This window comes from Amblyraja radiata, chromosome 1 (genome assembly GCF_010909765.2).
Source record: "Amblyraja radiata isolate CabotCenter1 chromosome 1, sAmbRad1.1.pri, whole genome shotgun sequence".
Lineage (NCBI taxonomy): Eukaryota > Metazoa > Chordata > Chondrichthyes > Rajiformes > Rajidae > Amblyraja > Amblyraja radiata.
Genome location: NC_045956.1, coordinates 12,762,047 through 12,782,686, shown reverse-complemented (window position 1 = coordinate 12,782,686; position 20,640 = coordinate 12,762,047). Strand labels below are relative to the sequence as shown.

Sequence of the window (20,640 nt, the reverse complement as noted above, 5' to 3'; positions counted from 1 at the left end):
AAACTAACAATGGGGCAGCTCCACATACTGCCCAGAATCCTCCGGTGATCTGCCACTTTACGTAGCGGGAGCACAAAGCGGAAAAGCATCTGGCAAAGGTTTGTGCTTCTAATGAGTGAGAATTGCTGGGAAGGGTGGAGAAAGGAGTGCTTCTATTTTGCTACAGAGGTCTTATTTTTTTTCCATTTCTGTGGGTGGGGGTAATGCTGGTAATGCTCACACTTATTCCTGTTCAGGACACACTCAAAAAAGACCTTGATAATGCTTAAAATGTGCCTCAATGTTTGTCAGTGGAGATACACAAAAATGCTGGAGAAACTCAGCGGGTGTAGCAGCATCTATGGAGCGAAGGAAATATGCAACGTTTTGGGCCGAAACCCTTCTAAACACTTTGTCAGTGGAGACCCAGCTAAGCATATCTCAAATCTGGCACTGGAAATACTCTCCAGATTGTTTTTATCTAAAATATTCTTTATAATCAGAACTCCCCTGATTCTTTTAGATTACCATCACTATCACCTCCATTACAAATTTGTTCAGAGCTTCCCATGGGATGTAAAAGAAAAGGGGCCTCAGAAAATGGCTAAACAGATCAATATAAGCAGCAACATAGGTCACCTAAGACACTGATTACTGGGATTTATTTCATAGTCAGCCACATGTGAGTACTGTGCATTATTCTGTTCTGTGAAATACAAAAAAGACATGGAGGTACTGGTGAAAAAACACAAAGAGATGTAAAGAGAAGGATGTAGATTTTCAATATAATGCCATGAGAGAACAGGGATTGAAATGGGTAAATGTACCCATTGCAGGTACCTTGAAGAAGGGTCTCGACCCGAAACGCCACCCATTCCTTCTCTCCAGAGATGCTGCCTGTCCCGCTGAGTTACTCCAGCATTTTGTCTCTATCTTCGGTTTAAACCAGCATCTGCAGTTCCTTCCTACACAATGTGATATGGATCTTGCATAAGTGTGATTTGGTGCAGCTGGATTTGATATGTAGTGGAAGATGAGATGACATGTAATAAAGAAATCAAGACAGGAAGTAATAAGGTTGTGATGCAGGGGCATAGAGTCTAATATAGGTACAGGTGATAGAGCTGCTGCCTTACAGAGATTCGGGTTTGATCTTGGCCTCGGGTACTGTCTGTGTGGAGTTTACACGTTCTCCCTGTAAAAGGTCTGTCCCACTTTCACGACTTAATTCTTTCACCCCGACCATTTTTTTTACTCGTGGACATTTTTTATCGGGCTGGAAAAAACGCCCCGACTTACCTGATGCCACGAGTACCTACGGCTAGCATAACGAGCCGCTACGATATTTCTACGAATGCCTACGACCTTCTATGGACTCGTTACGAACATTCTGCGAGTTTGAATCAGCGGAAAACTCGGGAGAATTCGTGAATTACCTCGTGAAAGTGGGACAGGCCCTTAACTGTGTGGATGTTCTACGGGTTTTTCCGGTTTCCTCCCATATCTGAAAAATGTGTGGGTTTGTAGGTTGATTGGTCTCTGCTTCTCGTGTGTAGAAAGTGGGAAACTGGGATAACATAGAACGAGTGATCGATGGTCAGTGTGGACACGGTGGGCTGAAGGACCTGTTTCATAGAAACATAGAAACATAGAAAATAGGTGCAGGTGTAGGCCATTCGGCCCTTTGAGCCTGCACCGCCATTCAATATGATCATGGCTGATCATCCAAATCAATATCCCATACCCGCCTTCTCTATACCCCCTGATCCCTTTAGCCACAAGGGCCACATCTAACTCCCTCTTAAATATAGCCAATGAACTGGCCTCAACTACTTTCTGTGGCAGAGAATTCCACAGATTCACCACTCTCTGTGTAAAAAATGATTTTCTCATCTTGGTCCTAAAAGACTTCCCTCTTATCCTTAAACTGTGACCCCTTGTTCTGGACTTCCCCAACATCGGGAACAATCTTCCTGCATCTAGCCTGTCCAACCTCTTCAGAATTTTGTAAGTTTCTATAAGATCCCCCCTCAATCTTCTAAATTCTAGCGAGTACAAGCCGAGTCTATCCAGTCTTTCTTCATATGAAAGTCCTGACATCCCAGGAATCACTGGTGAACCTTCTCTGTACTCCCTCTATGGCAAGAATGTCTTTCCTCAGATTAGGAGACCAAAACTGTGCGCAATACTCCAGGTGTGGTCTCACCAAGACCCTGTACAACTGCAGTAGAACCTCCCTGCTCCTATACTCAAACCCGTTTCCAAGCTGTATCTCTAAACTGAACAAAAGTGAAATCAATGAGTGAAATTCCGTCATGATGATAGGCATGTCAGTATAAAACCTTGCTCAAGACAGCATTAAACTACGTGGTCGAGGTGACCACCAAGATGATCAAGGTGTGACCTGGTGTTAATGGCAACAGTGGAGAACGCTGTCAGCGGTAAGAATACAAGAGGTTTGCCATATGAGGTCTCAAGCTTGCTCCACCATTTCATTAAATCATGGCTGATCTCTGCGTGGCCTTAAGTCCACTTCCTTGCCTGATGCCCTTCATACTCAATTCCTCTTTAGCTGGAAATTTTATTTCTCAGCCTTGAAAATATGTAATGACTGGCATCCTCAGTTTAGTTCAAGTCAAGTCAAGTTTATTTGTCACATACACATACAAGATGTGCAGTGAAATGAAAGTGGCAATGCCTGCGGATTGTGCAAAATGCTGGGTACAGAATGCCAAAGGGTTATAACCCTGCAAAATGTGTATTAGCACTTTATTTCAGTCTTAAATGGACGAGCCTCTATCTTGAGACTATGTCCTCTAATTCCGTAATATCTTAACAATAAAACCTCATCTCACAATCTCTCCTGTTCAGTCCACAGAGGAGCTTATATCTCTCTGTATGATCACCTCATTTTCTAAAACACCAGAGCATAGAACCAATCTTTATCAAGTAAGCCTTCCCTGCTATTCCTCAAAGGCAAGCATATTCTTTCTTAAATAAGGAGACCTGTACTTTAAGAGAGAGGAGAGAAAGAGAAACAAGGAACTGCAGATGCTGGTTTACAAAAAAAGAAATCAAGTGATGGAGTACCTCAGTGGGTCAGGCAGCATCTCTGGAGAACATGTTGAGTATTTATTGCTAAATGACATGCATCTAGGATGAAAATTGTGAAGTATATATTTTCTATCATGTTATCATAAGGTCATAAGTGATAGGAGCAGATTTAGGCCATTCGGCCGATCAGGTCTACTTCACCATTCAATCATGGCTGGTCTATCTCTCCCTCCTAACCACTTCCTCGTGCTTTCTCCCCATAACCCCTGACACCCGTCAGATGAGTTATGGTCACTCATCCCCAAAGGATCATTTATTACACTTCCTATTACACATAGCCTTATGTACCTTAACTTGTTCTATGGTTGTGTTCACAGCCTATTGCACTAGGAAAATGCCTCATTATACAAACTCAATATCATCTTTGCCACTTTAAATTGCTCAATCTATGTGAAAATTAAAGTCTTTTGTAATGATTGCACTATGTATATTTTAAACTCCCATTATTTTTTAACACTGCTCAACAATATAATTACCCTTAAAATACCTATTATCAACCTCTGCCAATGACATTTCTTTTTACCTTCACTACTTTCTCATTTTCTCAAGAAAGGTCACTATTCTGTTTATCCTTAAGATAGGTCTACCCTACTTCCCTTTTCATTCTACTTATTTTTCTAACTGTCATGAATGCAGAATGTGTGGCAGGCTCAAACACAACAGCTTTGGCCTTCCTGAGCTGAATCGGAAGATATTATGAGTCTATTTGCCTCTGCCACCCAGGCAGCCTGCATTGCCATCATGGTTGAGCAAACCGGTGGAGTAACACAGGTGGTGCCAGCTCAAATAACCAGAGAAGGAAAACACATATTGAGCTTAAAAAGCTGAGTATCGTGTTGTGAAAGTCAACAACAAAATGAAATCTTAAAGCAGCTCCAGTGTCTACCCTAAAATCATTCTGAAGATTCAAATTTGCAGGAATCATTCCCTGAAAATTCATCTCCTCAGTTGGGGTAAATTCATCATAAAGTAGCATTAATCTGTTGCACTCTATTTTTAAATATAATTCAATGGACAATCAAACAAATGAGTGTGTCCAAACTTCTGTCCACTCAAGTGCATTCATCACCATTCACATGTTGGCCTCAGTGATGGGGCACTAGTGTCTGATCTGGTCATTGCTACACTGCTGAATGTTACATTTTACCCCAGTTTCATGTATCTTGTGTTGCTTCATATATCTTGTGTTTGTTTCACATATCTTGTGTTGTTTCATGTATCTCGTGTTTGTTTCATGCTTCTTGTGTTTTATGACTGTCGGCAAATCAATTTCCCACCTGGGATAAATACAGATAAATACATATCGTATAATAATAATAATAATACATTTTATTTATGGGCGCCTTTCAAGAGTCTCAAGGACACCTTACAAAAATTTAGCAAGTAGAGGAAAAACATGTATGGTATCGTAGAGCCCAATGTTGGGTTTGGGTGGTGAGCAGCCCCTTGCTATGGCTGGAATGGTAGTGGGCATCCAGTGGTGTGGGTTGGCAAGAAGAGTGGATGGATGTCAGTACAGCTTCACCTCCCCCCCCCCCCCCCCCCCCCAACCCCCGTCATCAGACTTCTGAAAAGTCCTTCCTGAACCTACAGTATATTCCCAATTCTCCAACCTACCTGTTGCAGACTTTGGACTTTTTCTCTGGAACTGCTACTCTACAAGGCTTATAACTATATTCTGCACTCTGTATCTTTCTCTTACAAACGCCTGTTGAAGCCATGTGTCCCAAACATAATGGTGCCCTGAAATGGGGGGGACTATGTATAAACACCGCTGTAATTTCTACGTGGTGAAACCAAAATGTATAAAAATGGCCTTTACTAAAATCTGACAATGTGCACTTTAACCACATGTGGTTATTTTCTATTACAAATCTCAAACTGTGGAGTACAGAGGTAAATAATTAAATGATGGGTCTTTGTCCCAAACATTATGGAGGACACTGTATATGGAGGCCTCAGAAAGGATGCAGAGGAGGTTTACGAAAACAATGCCTGTATTAGGGGACATTAGCTACAGCCAGAGGTTGGACAGGCATAGCTTTTTTTCCTCCTGAATGCTGGAACGAGGCGAAACTTAATAGATATATATATACAATTATGCGAGGCATAGAGAAGATAGACAGTCAGAACCTTTTTCCCAGGATGGAAACACCAAATTGCAGCGGGGCAAAGTTTAAAGGAGATATCCAGGGCATGTTTTTTTTGTGACCATGGAACACTCAGTCAGGGGTGATGATGGAGGCATTTATGATGGTGGTATTTAAGAGACTTTTGGATAGGCACATGGACATGCAGGGAATGGATGGATATGGTTTATGTGTAAGCAGATAAGAATTGGTCTTGTCATCATGTTCGGCACAGACTTTGTGGGCCAATGGGTCTGTTTCCTGTGCTGTACTCTACTCCGTTCTAATTTACTTATCTGGAGTACCTGGCATTGTGCTGGTAGAACCTTGTTGTCCTGGGAACACTTGCAGGACAACCAGGTCCAAATACTTGTAGAAACAAGGAACTGCAGAAGCTGGTTTACAAAAATAAAGACACAAAGTGCTGGATTAACTCATTGAGTCAGGCAGCATCTCTGGAGAACATGGATAGCTGACATTTTGGGTTGGGACCCTTCTTCAACTTTGTACACTTACATTGCCCCAAAAGGTATGATGCATGGAGAATGTCCTCACCCTGCATGTCCCTGATGTATCACCGTGTCCGGCAAACCTGGCAGTACACACCACATTCTCTCCATATGGGAAACTAACCAGAAATGAGTGTTGCCATATTTAACAGCAGAAAAGCAACCGACCTTCACTTGCACACCATTGAAAACAAATAGCATTATGCTATTGAATTTCTTGACAGCTGGTGCTTTGCCTACCAGTGATGAATTCAAATGATGTGCATATATTCAAATTTAAATTAAGTTTCTCAGAAGTACAGCAGATGATTTTAAAATAAAAATCAAAAAACATTCTTTTCCAATTTGTAATGTTAATTAGTACAAACAATCGATTAAGATGCATGGAACTCATGGTGATTTTGGTAGTTTACCCTCAGAAGACATTGTTGGGATGGAAGGGTGTTATACTGGCAAGACATATGTGATCAGTGGTGTTCCTCAGGGAACAGTGCTCTGACCTCTGTTGTTTGTGATATGTATAAACAACTTGGACGGAAATGTCAATAATGTCATATTCAGTACCAAATATGGACGGAGAAATAGCAGATGGTCATTGGTGAGACAAGCCGTTGGTGAGACCTCAAATGGAGCATTGTGCACAGTTCTGGTTCCCTGCGATAGGAGGAATGTCATTAAGCTTGAAAGGGTGCAGAAAAAGTTCATGAAATTGTTACTGGGACTGGAGTGCTTGAGTTATAAGGAGAGGCTGGATAGCCTGAGACTTTTTTTTATCGGGAGCTTTGGAGGCTGAGGAGTGATTTTATAGAAATACTAGACCAAGTGCAGACCCGTTGGGTCTGCTCCCCCAACGCACCCGTTCCACACCCGTAGCCCCCACGGGAGACGTGGTCCTCCAACTCAAGCCGTTCCCGAACATAAGATTCCAGCACTCAGCGGTGCGGCTGTTTTTAAATTGCGTCTTTGAGGCGAGAGGCGGGCGCCAGCAGCCATTATGGTCTCTGGCCAGCAGGAGGCGACAAAATGAGTGTGGGGGGTGGGGGGTGGGGGGGAGAAGGATTTTATTAAAAATGTGTACATAAACACGACAAAATTTAATCAGGAGTGGATACTTGGAATGAAAAGTGAAATCTCTACCGAAATAGAAAAAATCTCGGCGTTTCTGCGTCTGGTGTTGGCGTAGCAATGAATCAAAGGCTGGCACCCACAAGACAGGCAGAAACACACACACACACACACAGTTTTAAATATAGATAGATATAAAATCATGAGGGGAGCAAATAAGCTGGATGATAATAGGTTTTTTTCTCCTGGGTAGGGGAGACTGAAACTAGCGGACATAGATTTAAAGTGGAAGGGGAAAGATTTAAAAGCGACCTAAGGCACAATGTTTTCACATGGAGGGTAGTGGGCATATGGATGAGCTGTAGAGACTTGCAAAATCAGAATGGTTAAAAGGCATTTGGATGTGCACACGGATTCTATGACTACAAAAGGTAGAAATTGATGGGCAGACTGGTAAAGAAATTGCTGTACTTCCTATCCACATTCCCATCTGTCCCATAAAGTCAAGCATTATTTCAGGCCCCACAGGATGACAGGTATCTGGGATATTACAATGTTGTATAAAACCATTACTGACTGTGACGCTGTCAATAAAAAATAACACCCCCCTTAATTATATTTAGATTTTTAAGTGTCTAAGATTCCCAAAGTGAACAAACCAACGTTGTTATTCAGTTAGAATAAACTGCACTGGATGAATTTTTTTTCCGACGTTTTGATGTCTGGCTTTTGATGTAAATATCAAGGCCACAGAATAATTCTCAGCATTTTTTGTGGTTTAAAATGGGCTTTCATAAGAGCAAGCAATGATGGTGCAGCCATGTGTTTTGGTATACATCTGTGCAGCATCACAAGAGATAAAGCCAAGGGAAATTTTACATCCGTCCACGCCCCACCATCAGTGATGAGTTAAGCAACCCTTTAGAATTATCAGTACCAATGGAATCAGATGCACAAGTCACATAAACACTTGCCGATATAATTTTCATCTAGGGCCACCTAGAGATTGGCCAAGAAAACATCACAGGCAAATAAAAAACCATTCTACAACTGGAGAACATGCAGTATATGCATAAATCACACAGAGTCTGCGTACCAGTTCTTTTTGTGAAATATACTATACACGGAGGACTATCAGGAATGAGATTACCACAAAATCAGCAAGGAAATATTCTCAATTGGGTAACTTAGTACAGGCAGGATCATACTTCACCATGAATAACTAAATAAACAAACACTTGCTTTGATGAAGCTTAATAAGAAGGAAACATTAGGCTCATATGTAGTTGGCAGTTTTCTTTCTTTTATCTTTTATGGTACCATATGGAAACAGATGGTGGACAGTCAGTTTCCTTAGCTCCACCACCAAGTCCCCTACTCCTCCTTCCCCTCCGACAACCCTTCAGAAAGCCCTCCGCCAATGACGCTGGCCAAGAAAAGGAATTGAAATGCAGTTTAAAAGCTGGCAGTCCTTGAGCTCACTTGCTGGCTTCTCTGAGAGCAACAATGTAACTGGGTCAAAGTCAAGCTCAGAAATGAAAAGGTTTATTGAACTGCTTTTAGCATTGAAGTGTACATCTGAAAGAGTGCAATCTATGGTTTATCTTATCTGCCGAGAGTGTAATGGAAGGGTGAATGCCAGTAGGGAAAGGCCTACACGTGGTTTAAAAATTGGGTGGCACTTTGGCGCAACGGCAGAGCTACTGCCTTACAGCGCCGGAGACCTGGGTTCGATCCTGAAGACAGGTGCTGTCTGTACGGAGTTTGTACGTTGTCCCCGTGACCTGCGTGGGTTTTCTCCAAGATCTTCGGTTTCCTCCCACACTCCAACGATGTACAGGTTTGCAGTTTAATTGGCTTGATATAATCATAAATTGTCCCTAGTGTGTGTAAGGTAGTGTTAATATGCGGGCATCGCTGGCCGGTGCAGACTCGGTGGGCCGAAAAACTTGTCTCCGTGCTGTATCTCTAAACTAAACTAAACACAGCTCTCACAGAATGTATTTTCTTTCATTTGCAATTTGGGTAAATGAGGAAGTGACCGTCTGTATAATCTGTATATTCACATTATGCCAAAATAAATCATTACAAATACTGGCCAAGGGAAGATTTTCCATCTTGTTACCAAATACATTAACACGTTGACTGTCTAAAAACATCGAAGTTGAAGGGTAAGATAATCAATTAAGTGAAATTGATGAAGGCTTCCAAAGAAATGTACAACATCATACTAGGAACTGTCCACCTTGGGCCACACTTTGAAGGAACAAAAGAAAAAATCAGCAGCGGTGAAGTATAAACAAGGTTAACACCAAATTGTTTTTTTGTTGTAAAATGAATCCTTAATTCCCCCACAGCAGAGAGCATCCAGACAACTCTACAGGAAAGCACAGCTGCTTATCCTGGTTGTGTATTAATTGCAGTATTGTACTATTCACCAAGTACCGATATATTATATCAATACAATAATGTCTGAAGAAGAATCTCGACCACGTCACCTGGAATACCTGCTGAGTTACTCCAGGACTTTGTGTCCATTTGCTGATCAATAATTAGATATGCAGGTCAGACAGAAGCAGCAGCTGATGGGGTTAACTGAAAAACAATCAGACTATAAAACAGATGATCCCAGAGGGAGTAAAAGAGATGATTACCTTCCACAGCTCTTTTGAAGAAAACTTTGCAACTGCCGCAGGTAAGGACACCGTAATGACATCCCGATGCCTCATCCGCACAAACCAAACACACCTTTGAAGGTGTTGTGGTCACTGATGAACAGCTCCGATCCAGTCTCATCGGGGAGCTGAAACAGATGACATTTTCCAACTTTAGAAATATGGTATGAATCGCTTTTTTAATGGACTTTAACAATCAAGTTGCTCATACATGCTGTTCGAGGTGAATACAGCACAAAATAAAACATGACCATTTCAGATCATAAGAAGAATCCATCAATACATTTTATATTGTAATACACTGTAATACACACTTTATATAAAACTTTCACAGCAGTTCAGCTTCATGATTCATTAGCCTCCTGGTTTATTTTAGGAGATTTTGTACCCACTACACTACAGTCATTCCATCAAAGTTCACCTTTGTCAATTGGAGTCAAATGGGTTCTATCTTTTAGACTATAAGTTCAAGTAGGGGGAATCATACAATAGCAATCCAGACATTTATACTTCTGAAATCACCTGCATTAAATAACCTTGCAGCAGCGTAGCTTCTCATATATTAGTGTCATTTAAAAAAATAACCTGTTATTCTTCCATGGCTGTACGTGTTTGTACAAGGCACCTTTTAATATTTCTTACATGGGGAATGTTCCCAGATGTCTAAATAGTGCAAAATAAAATAGTGTCTTGCAGGCTCAGGAATCTCTGATCAACTCTGAATAAATGCTAAGATTGTTTTTCTTGTTGGAAATATTATTTATTCACCTTGATTTGCTCTTATCTTTTCTACAGTTTACCTTAATGATGCTCAAGTTACCTAGTGCACAGGCATCTCAGCTCTATACGGAAACTTTGCTGTCCACTGGTGAATCCCAGAACGCAGAAAGCTGACCAGAAAGACTAACCCAAAATGCGATTAAATTACCACAGTAACTCCACTGCTAAAAATGCAGGATCAAACCTTTGTTAGAAAGGCTTCCTTTGGAACCACCAGCTAGTTAGTTTAGTTTATTGTCACGTGTGCTGAGGTACAGTGAAAAGCTTTTTTGTTGCATGCCATCCGGTCAGCGAAAAGACTATAAATGATTACAGTCAATCTGCCCACAGTGTGCGGACACAGGATAAAGGGTATAACGTTTAATGCAAGATAAAAAGCCAGTATAGTCCAATTAAAGAGTGCTCGAAGGTCCCCAATGTGGTAGATGGGTGGTCCAGCACCGCTCTTTAGTCGGTGGAAGGACATTTCAGTTGTTTGATAACAGCTGGGCAGAAACTGATCCTGTTTTGTACCAGTGTCATTTCTGAGGTGATATGTAGAGCAGAGAAAGGTCTGAGAATACAACACACTTCCATAATCACATTAGGACAAATCTTCCTGGCTGTAACTGGTGGTTCCACAGCAGTCATTTTAACAGCAAGACTAATTTAAGCACTAGTGCATAGCGTTTTGAAGAAGATACAAAACATACATACAACATACAGACATGCATACAAGATGAGACTTTTATAGATATATAGATAGATTGACAAGTACTTGAAGTTTTATGTTTAGTTTTAGAGATACAGCGCAGAAACAGGCTCTTCAGCCCAGAGTCTGCGTCGACTAACAACACTAGGTGTAGATTAACCCTTATTATTCACAGAATTCAATTAATCTATAAATATGTATGTCTTTGGAATGTGGGAGGAAACCGGAGCACCCGACGAAAATCCATGCGGTCACAGGGAGAACGTACAAATTCCTTACAGACCCGTAGCACCCGTAGTGATGATCAAACCTGAGTTGCTGGTGCTGTAAGAGCAACTCAATCACTGCGCCACTGTGCCGCCCAGGAATTGGTACAGATAGGTACTTAATTGTCAGTATGGACATAGTGGGCCAAAGGACCTTTGCTGTGTGACTCGGTAACTCTATGAACCCTACAATTTCCTCAGTCTTCTCAGACATGGCAGAAATAAGTTAACTTCTGTCATAGAAGTCATAGAAGTATAAATGCATTTCTTAGCAAAAGGATTTGAGTATAGGAGCAGGGGGGTTCTACTGCAGTTGTACAGGGTCTTGGTGAGACCACACCTGGAGTATTGCGTGAAGTTTTGGTCTCCTAATCTGAGGAAAGACATTCTTGCCATAGAGGGAGTACAGAGAAGGTTCACCAGACTGATTCCTGGGATGTCAGGACTTTCATATGAAGAAAGACTGGATAGACTCGGCTTGTACTCGCTAGAATTTAGAAGATTGAGGGGGGATCTTATAGAAACTTACAAAATTCTGAAGGGGTTGGACATGCTAGATGCAGGAAGATTGTTCCCGATGTTGGGGAAGTCTAGAACAAGGGGTCACAGTTTAAGGATAAGGGGGAAATCATTTAGGACCTAGATGAGAAAAACCATTTTTCACTGGAAATCTCTGGAATTATCTGCCACAGAAGGTAGTTGAGGCCAGTTCATTGGCTATATTTAAGAGGGAGTTAGATGTGGCCCTTGTGGCTAAAGGGATCAGGGGGTATGGAGAGAAGGCAGGTACAGGATACTGAGTTGGATGATCAGCCATGATCATATTGAATGGCGGTGCAGACTCGAAGGGCCGAATGGCCTACTCCTGCACCTATTTTCTATGTTTCTATGTTTCTATTATAGTTAGAATGGATTTTATTTAAGGTTTCATTTGATCAAGTTATTTTTACCAACTGTGCCCTTAAATGAACCTATGAGGCAATCATAATAAAAATGAAAATGTTTTAACTTGAAATTATTGTGCAACTCTGCCCTGCCCCACATTCTGGCAAAGGTCTGTGGGTACACATTTTTCAAGTTGTTTGAACATTTCTGCTTACTTCCATTTTTTCTAAATAAAGAATCTAACAATAGAGCTAGTGAAATCGTGAAAACTCAAGTATCGAGTGATCTATTTAAAAAAAATCTCGACCTCAATAAGTAAATCATCTTGCGCTTTCTTACATGCATTACATCTCTGGAACCACAGCAAAAGAATCTTGAAACGTATGCAGAAGACATGAAAACGAATGGAAAAATATCATAGCAAGGAGCAGCTGGAAAATAGGCAGACAAAGACCGGCAGGAATACATCAATACTGAAGCAGCTTAGGTGGTAGAAATGTGATGTGGGTCTGCTGTAATCACAAAGAACTACTGTGCTCCATTAATTATTCTCAAATGTTATTAACTTAAGAGTCCAGGAGGCAGCAAACAGATTTCCACTCATTTGTATTAAAGAAAGAGAGGTCATTTTCCACAAACCTCCATAGTAGCATTAAAGTTAAGGTTTGGTCTCCTGCCTAGTACTGGCTTAGAAACATAGAAACATAGAAATTAGGTGCAGGAGTAGGCCATTCGGCCCTTCGAGCCTGCACCGCCATTCAATATGATCATGGCTGATCATCCAACTCAGTATCCTGTAGCTGCCTTCTCTCCATACCCCCTGATCCCTTTAGCCACAAGGGCAACATCTAACTCCCTCTTAAATATAGCCAATGAACTGGCCTCAACTACCTTCTGTGGCAGAGAATTCCACAGATTCACCACTCTCTGCTTGCTATAATGTTTTATCATTGTCTGCTGGATTCAGCTTAGTCCATTTACAAACACAAAACAAGTGACTAGTATAATCAACTGGTGCCTCTGAAGTCAAAGATAATCCAGAAATAATTAAAGCAACAAGTTAAGCTATTTTTACCTAGTGAACATTAAAAATATAGTGGGTTATTTTACCATTTTCCCGATTCTGGCATTCGTCCACTGACATGTTGAGCGTTTAGAGGTTTTTTTTACTGAACGAGCTACTACTCACAATGCTTCTATTTTCTGTTGAGGACAGCTGTGCCCTTGCAACTACACTGCAAGGCCTGTGAGGAAGAACTACATATGGCAGGTAAACCTTCACATCTAAGACACAAGGGGTGAAGAATTTAGTAGCTATCTTCTTTAAAGTCCCACGATGTTTTGGGGGGGGAAAAAATATATATAAACATAATGGGTTATGAATTAAGATATGCATTATCTTGCCACTATACTGTTATAACTTGTACACGCTTGAATTTAGAAGATTGAGGGGGGACCTTATAGAAACTTACAAAATTCTTAAGGGGTTGGACAGGCTAGATGCAGGAAGATTATTCCCGATGTTGGGGAAGTCCAGAACTAGGGGTCACAGTTTAAGGATAAGAGGGAAGCCTTTTGGGACCGAGATGAGAAAATCATTTTTTTACACAGAGAGTGGTGAATCTGTGGAATTCTCTGCCACAGAAGGTAGTTGAGGCCAGTTCATTGGCTATATTTAAGAGGGAGTTAGATGTGGCCCTTGTGGCTAAAGGGATCAGGGGGTATGGAGAGAAGGCAGGGATGGGATACTGAGTTGCATGATCAGCCATGATCATATTGAACGGCGGTGCAGGCTCGAAGGGCCGAATGGCCTACTCCTGCACCTATTTTCTATGTTTCTATGTTTCTATAACGTGGTCAAACAGAAGACCAGTAGCCACTAAAGCGATGGTATTTTATTGTGACACGCACCTGTGCTTTGGAGTTTTACAATAGGTAACCTGATTGCCGAATCTTTGGATCAAAGCCGACCAGATGGTTGAGCAAACTCATAAGGTCAGAGTGTTACATGCCTAACATTCACATAATTTACGAATGGCCAGACCGGGAATTAAAAATCGAAATCCCAATTTCAAATGCTTCATAAATTCCTTTTCAAGATTAGACAGTTTCAAAAAAGGGAAAGGGGGGTGGGGGTGGGGAGAGTGAAAATATCTGATGCAATAGCAGCCCTTGATAGGCTGCAGATGGCAATTATAGAATTACACACCCAATTAGTGGGAATCAAAATGATTACAGTAAACTCTCCTTATAATAGACCATGGAGGGGAAATGGTGTCTGTTATTGCCGATTGTCCGCTGAAACTGAGTAATAGAAACAAAGAACTGCAGATGCTGGTTAATACACAAAAGGACACAAAGTGCTGGAGTAACTCAGCGGGTCAGGCAGCATCTCTGCAGAGTGTGGTTAGGTGACGTTTCAGCTCGAGACCCTTCTTCGGACTCTCAGTCTGAAACTGGGCCTGGAATCCAGGTGAGTTGACGGCCTTGGCCTGATAGTGGCTGGGGGGGAGGTGTGAGGATCAGCGGAGTCACTGATCGTGACCTGCGGGCAGTTGGAGTGCAGGTACACAGAAACATAGAAAATAGGCGCAGGAGTAGGGCATTCGGCCCTTCGAGCCTGCACTGCCATTCAATATGATCATGGCTGATCATCCAACTCAGTATCATGTACCTGCCTTCTCTCCATACCCCCTGATCCCTTTAGCCACAAGGGCCACATCTAACTCCCTCTTAAATATAGCCAACTGCCTTCTGTGGCAGAGAATTCCAGAGACTCACCACTCTCTGTGTAAAAAATGTTTTTCTCATCTCAGTCCTAAAAGATTTCCCATTTATCCTTAAACTGTGACCCCCTTGTTCTGGACTTCCCCAACATCAGGAACAATCTTCCTGCATCTAGCCTGTCCAACCCCTTAAGAATTTTGTAAGTTTCTATAAGATCCCCCCTCAATCTTCTAAATTCTAGCGAGTACAAGCCGAGTCTATCCAGTCTTTCTTCATATGAAAGTCCTGACATCCCAGGAATCAGTTTGGTGAACCTTCTCTGTACTCCCTCTGTGGCAAGAATGTCCTTCCTCAGATTAGGAGACCAAAACTGTACGCAATACTCCAGGTGTGGTCTCACCAAGACCCTGTACAACTGCAGTAGAACCTCCCTGCTCCTATACTCAAATCCTTTTGCTATGAATGCTAACATACCATTCGCTTTCTTCACTGCCTGCTGCACCTGCATGCCTACTTTCAATGACTGGTGTACCATGACACCCAGGTCTTGTTGCATCTCCCCTTTTCCTAATCGGCCACCATTCAGATAATAGTCTACTTTCCAGTTTTTGGCACCAGGTACGGGTCGGAAGTGGCGACAGGCGTGACCTGGAAGCGGCCGAGGAAGCTGTGTGGCAGCAGTAGGCAGGCCTGGAAGCAGCTGTATAGTACAGCTACCAGAGTACAGAATATAGTGTTACAGTATTAGCATTACTGTTACAAAGAAAGCACAGATTTTGTTTACACGTGCAAAGGCCACGATGTGGTAGGTTGGGTATCCAGGACTACACCTTTAGCTAATGAGAGGTCTGTTCATTGATCTGTTGATAGCGGGGAAGAAGCTGTTCCTGAATCTGGTGGTACGCGCTTTCAAGTTTTTGTATCTTTCGTGCAACGGGAGAGGGGTAAGTATTGAAGGACGGGTGCTTACATGGTACTTCATTATAGTAGCTGTTTTCCCGAGGTAGCATGAAATGTTGATGGAGTTGATGGGGATGGGGTGGGTTTGGACTTGTATGTATGATGGACTGGACTAGATCTACAAATCTGCAATTTCATTCGGTCTTGGATAGAGCTGCTGTCAAACCATGGTGTCATGATCCCAATAGGGTGTTTCCTACATTGCATCTGTAGTACTTAATAAGAGTCATTGGAGGCATACCAAATGTCCTTAATCTTCAGAGGAAGTAGGGGCATTGGTGTGCTTTCTTAGCCATGGCTTCAATGTGATTGATCCAAGACAAATTGTTGGTGATATTTACGCTGGGAACTTGAAGCTCCCAACCATCTCCACTTTGGCACCATTGATGCTTCCTGTGCTCCACCTTGTTTACTGCAGCTGATAACTAGCTCCTGCCTCTTCTTGGCATTGATGGAAAGGTTGTTGTCTTGACACCATGTTACTATGCTCTTTATTGGGGTGGAAGATTGCAACCTTCACATGGTCCGCCTGTTTTGACTAATGCAATCAACTCGACGTGCACAAACGGAAGATCAAATAGAACAAGTTGTCCAACGACTTTAGGCTGTGCACGCCACACGAGAGAAGAAGAAGAAGCTCTTTATCTTCTTTCTGAACGTTATTCTGTCATTAATCGAGATCTGGCCCACTAAGGGGGTGTCAATTGCAAACTTGTAAATGGAGTTAGAGCAGAGCTTAGACATGCAGTCATGAGCATATAGCTTCATTTTTAATACATCCTATATGTGTTTGAATGTCAGTGAATGCCATTGACAGCTTTGCTAATTGATTCAGCCTGCTAAGATGAGGATCATAAGTATATGAATGTAGCGTTTCACTGATCAGATTGGAACAGGCTGGAGGACGTTTGTACGCAGAGACCAGTTGCTCAAGGTAAAAGCGGGTTTATCGGGCAGGTGGCCAGAGAATGCACAGCTTACAATTCAAAAAAAAATTCAACCTGAACACTGACAATTTTGATAGCTAGTAAGTCTGAGGTCAGGATTGAGCCAGCCGACAAAGCCACTCTGTTGGCAGAGATTGCAGAAAACTTTCAATAGCTTCAGTGCTGGTCAGGTCATACATGACTTCCAAGAGGAAGTTCACACCTAGGAAGCTGTGCCAAGTAAAAACTAGATTCAAAGGGTATGTTATCAGTGAGTGCAAACAGAGAGCTAGCCTGAATATGATTTGGAACAATGCATTGAAAATATACTTAAGAAAAAGGTAATGTTTAAGAAGGAACTGCAAATGCCGGAAAAACGAAGGTACACAAAAATGCTGGAGAAACTCAGCAGGTGCAGCAGCATCTATGGAGCGAAGGAAATAGGCAACGTTTCGGGCCAAAACCCTTCTTCAGACTGATGGGGGGGGGGGGGGCGGGGAGAAGAAAGGAAAAAGGAGGAGGAGTAGCACGAGGGCTGAGGGAGAGCTGGGAAGGGGAGGAGACAGCAAGGGCTAACAGAATTGTGAGAATTCAATTTTCATGCCACCAGGATGCAGACTCCCCAAGCGGAATATGAGGTGCTGTTCCTCCAATTTCCGGTGGTGCTCGCTCTGGCCATGGAGTAGTAATGTTGATCAGTTGTTTAAAGTCTTTAGACAATAATTTGAATGTAATATTTTGATGGCAAACTTAAACTACACATCCCAAAGCTCAATACAACACAGTGAAGGATTGCTGCTTTTTAAATCAGTGATTCCTTTCGCAATACTCAGACATGCACTAAATGATTAACTAGCAAGCATTGTTTCTGTGAAACTAGCTGAGAGTGGGTACCATGTGTCAGCACTCCTGACGAGGAATGATTTTACCCACGCATTGCATCTGGAAAATTGCAGGAGTTCAACCCATTGAGTTTTATCAAAGTACATGGACAGAGAATCCTGGGCTTTGTAAAAACAATTGGCTTGACAAAAGCAGTGAAGGCCTGTGGAGAATCCACATCTTTCAATTACAGTAAGTGAAGTGTTTTTGTAAACTCACACAACTGCCATAATGGTCAATTCTTTAAAAAAAAAAGTTTAAACAAATTTACCCTCTATAATTTATTTCCTTTATAAGTTTATAATATTTGAATATCAAACCACTGTGGGTGATTTTAGGAAGGATAGAAGCAGTAAATATTGTGAGGGGAATTCACGGGAAATGCAAATGGATTTGTGTAAAAATAAAGGAATTATTCATTTTAACAAATATAAACTTACAGATAAGCAGGTATATATTTTTTTGAAGAAAGCATTATTTTAAGGAGAATTGGGCTTCATGGAAAATTAGCTGGTTCAGTGACCTTTCCTCAATGTTACTCGCAAATGATTCTAAATGTACTCTGCATAGGTTTCATTCTTCAGCATCTGCTGGAAAGTATTTTCATAGTTGTACAAGATGAATGTGATGCCGCATTTGGAGTATTGTGCTCAGTGTTGGTCACCCTGCAATAGAAAGGATGTCATTAAGCTGGAAAGAGTGCAGAGATGATTTATGGGCCTGTCCCGCTATGGTGAGCTAATTTGCGAGTTTAGAAGAGTTTGTGCACGCCACAAACTCGCAGCATAGTCGACACATGGTCCTAGGAGGTCACTGTAACTCTCCTTCATGCTCGAGAGAAGTTCCCGCATACTCGCGACCTCAGTTTGGTCGAGGAAAAATTTTCAACATGCTGAAAAAGTTTCCGCGAGTAAAATTTGGTCGGCATGGTTCTTTTGAACTCGTAGTGCAGTGGTAGTGGGATCGCCATGTAATTACAGGTAGTCGAGGTAGCCGTAGGCAATCTCCTTTGCTGACCGGACATTTTAATAGGCTCATTATGGGAACAAACGTAAGGACGAGTTTTCAGAACCAAGGAAGGGTGTGTGTGTGTGTGTGTGTGTGTGTGTGTGTGTGTGTGTGTGTGTGTGTGTGTGTGTGTGTGTGTGTGTGTGTGTGTTGTGGGTGTGTGTGTGGGTGTTTATGGGTGGGGTTGGGGGGGGTGGGTGTGTGGGTGTGTGGGTGTGTGGGTGTGTGGGTGTGTGGGTGTGTGTGGCGATCCGGCTCGCGGTTTCATGGCTGACTGTCGATCCAGCTCGCGTTTTTTCAGGCGAGTGCCCCCGAGATTGAAGGTCGAACACAGTCGCTGAAACGTCGCGCGAGTGGGACATGGCCGTCACGAAGATGTTGCCAGGACTTGAAGGGCTGAGCAGTAGGGAGAGGTTGGGCAGGCTAGGACTTTATTCCTTGGAACACAGGAGGCGGCGGGGTGATATTATACAGGTGAATAAAAACATGAGGGGAATAGATAGGGTGAATGTACAGAGTATTTTACCTATGGTAGGGGAATCATAAAAAGAGGATAGACACAAATGCTGGAATAAGTCAGTGGGACTGGCAGCATCTCTAGAGAGGAAAGGGTGGCGCTTTGGGTCAAGACCCTTCTTCAGACACTGGAGGACAAAACTGGATGACATAGGTTTAAGGTGAGAGGGGAAAGGTGTAATAAGAATCTGAGAGGCAACGTTTTCACACGGAGGATATATGGAATGAGCTGCTAGTTAAGGTCGTTGAGGCAAAAACGATAACAGTTTGCTGAATTTTCTGTCTCACATCTAATTAATTTCAGACAACACGCCCGAGGCTGCTGCCTGGGGTGGGCGCTATGGGCACTTACATTCCACGGATTTTGTGCCACAAAGTTGTTAATCTTGTTGTTTTCATTTGGCGAGGAACGGCAAATAAATGTTTAATATTGCTTAAGCAGGAACTGAAGAGTAAACATTATGAAACTCAGCAAACAAAGCCTTACTTAAAAAAAAAACTATCCATGTATCCCAAGGGAACAAGGACAAATAAACATAAAGTGCCGGAGTAACTCAGTGGGTTGAGGAAAAAGCTCTGCTCGGAGGAGGAGTGCGTTCATAGAAGGAAATTGGCAGTCGAGGAACAAATGGAGGGCTTTAAGGCCTTCCTGGTGGGGGATGGAGGTGCGTTCCCTCTCTTCCCCCTACTTCCCACCCGAGTAATCCTACTAGTTCCACTGTTTGCATCCGTTTATTCCTTGGTTATTATCTCTTCCCCAGCCCACAATGGGTCATTATGGGCTCTATCTTACCTTGGTCATCTGTTGGCGGCAATTATTTGTTTTTGCCGTTTCCTATCTCCAATGCCCCACCCCCTCATCTACTTTCAGTCTGGAGAAGGGTTCAACACGAGATGTCACTATCCTTTTTCTCCAGAGATGCCATCTGACCCACTGAGTTACTCCAGCACTTTGTGTCTATCATCTGTATAAACCAGCATCTGCTGTTCCTTCCTGCACCAGGACATGAAGAATAGTGGAGTGTTTTTCCTCTCAACAATATTATTTGTGATTTTGTTTTAGTATGTTAATTTTATGTAGTTCAGCTAATTCAGTGAAACTGAAATGTTTGTGATCCTCTGTTGCCAATTCTGCAAGCCTACCCAATTGTGTGGAAGATTCTAATCTGTATTCATCAGGAAAGGGTAACATTATAGCTAGGTCGATGTGAGTGGGAGCATTTGAACACAAGCTTCCCTCAAGGTCACACACCTTACTGACTTGCAAATGTACCCCAGTGTGTCTTCATTGTCGTTAGATTTAAATCTTGATATTCCCTACTTAACAATCTCATGGGAGTGTCTTCACCATTGAACTTAGTGAATGTATTCAGTGACTTGAAATCTCTACGAACACTGAAGCTGTGGTAATTTTCGATGATTTTCTTCTTATTAGTTCATTGTAGTCATCTCCAGTACTCTTGCCATTGGCTGATGAAACATTTTCAAGAATGTTGACCAAGAATGAAACCTAACGTTGAAGTGCCCT

The 20,640-nt window shown here is 42.2% G+C and overlaps 1 protein-coding gene across 3 annotated transcripts in view; it reads right to left on the bottom strand.

The window, feature by feature from the left end:
* nr3c2 (nuclear receptor subfamily 3 group C member 2) overlaps positions 1–20,640 on the bottom strand; it is a 264,566-nt gene that overhangs the window by 78,087 nt on the left and 165,839 nt on the right. For all 3 annotated transcript variants that reach the window (XM_033017777.1, XM_033017761.1, XM_033017769.1), the window contains exon 3: positions 9,451–9,599. In XM_033017777.1, the coding sequence (XP_032873668.1) occupies positions 9,451–9,599 (149 nt within the window). The remainder of the gene's footprint in view (positions 1–9,450; positions 9,600–20,640) is intronic.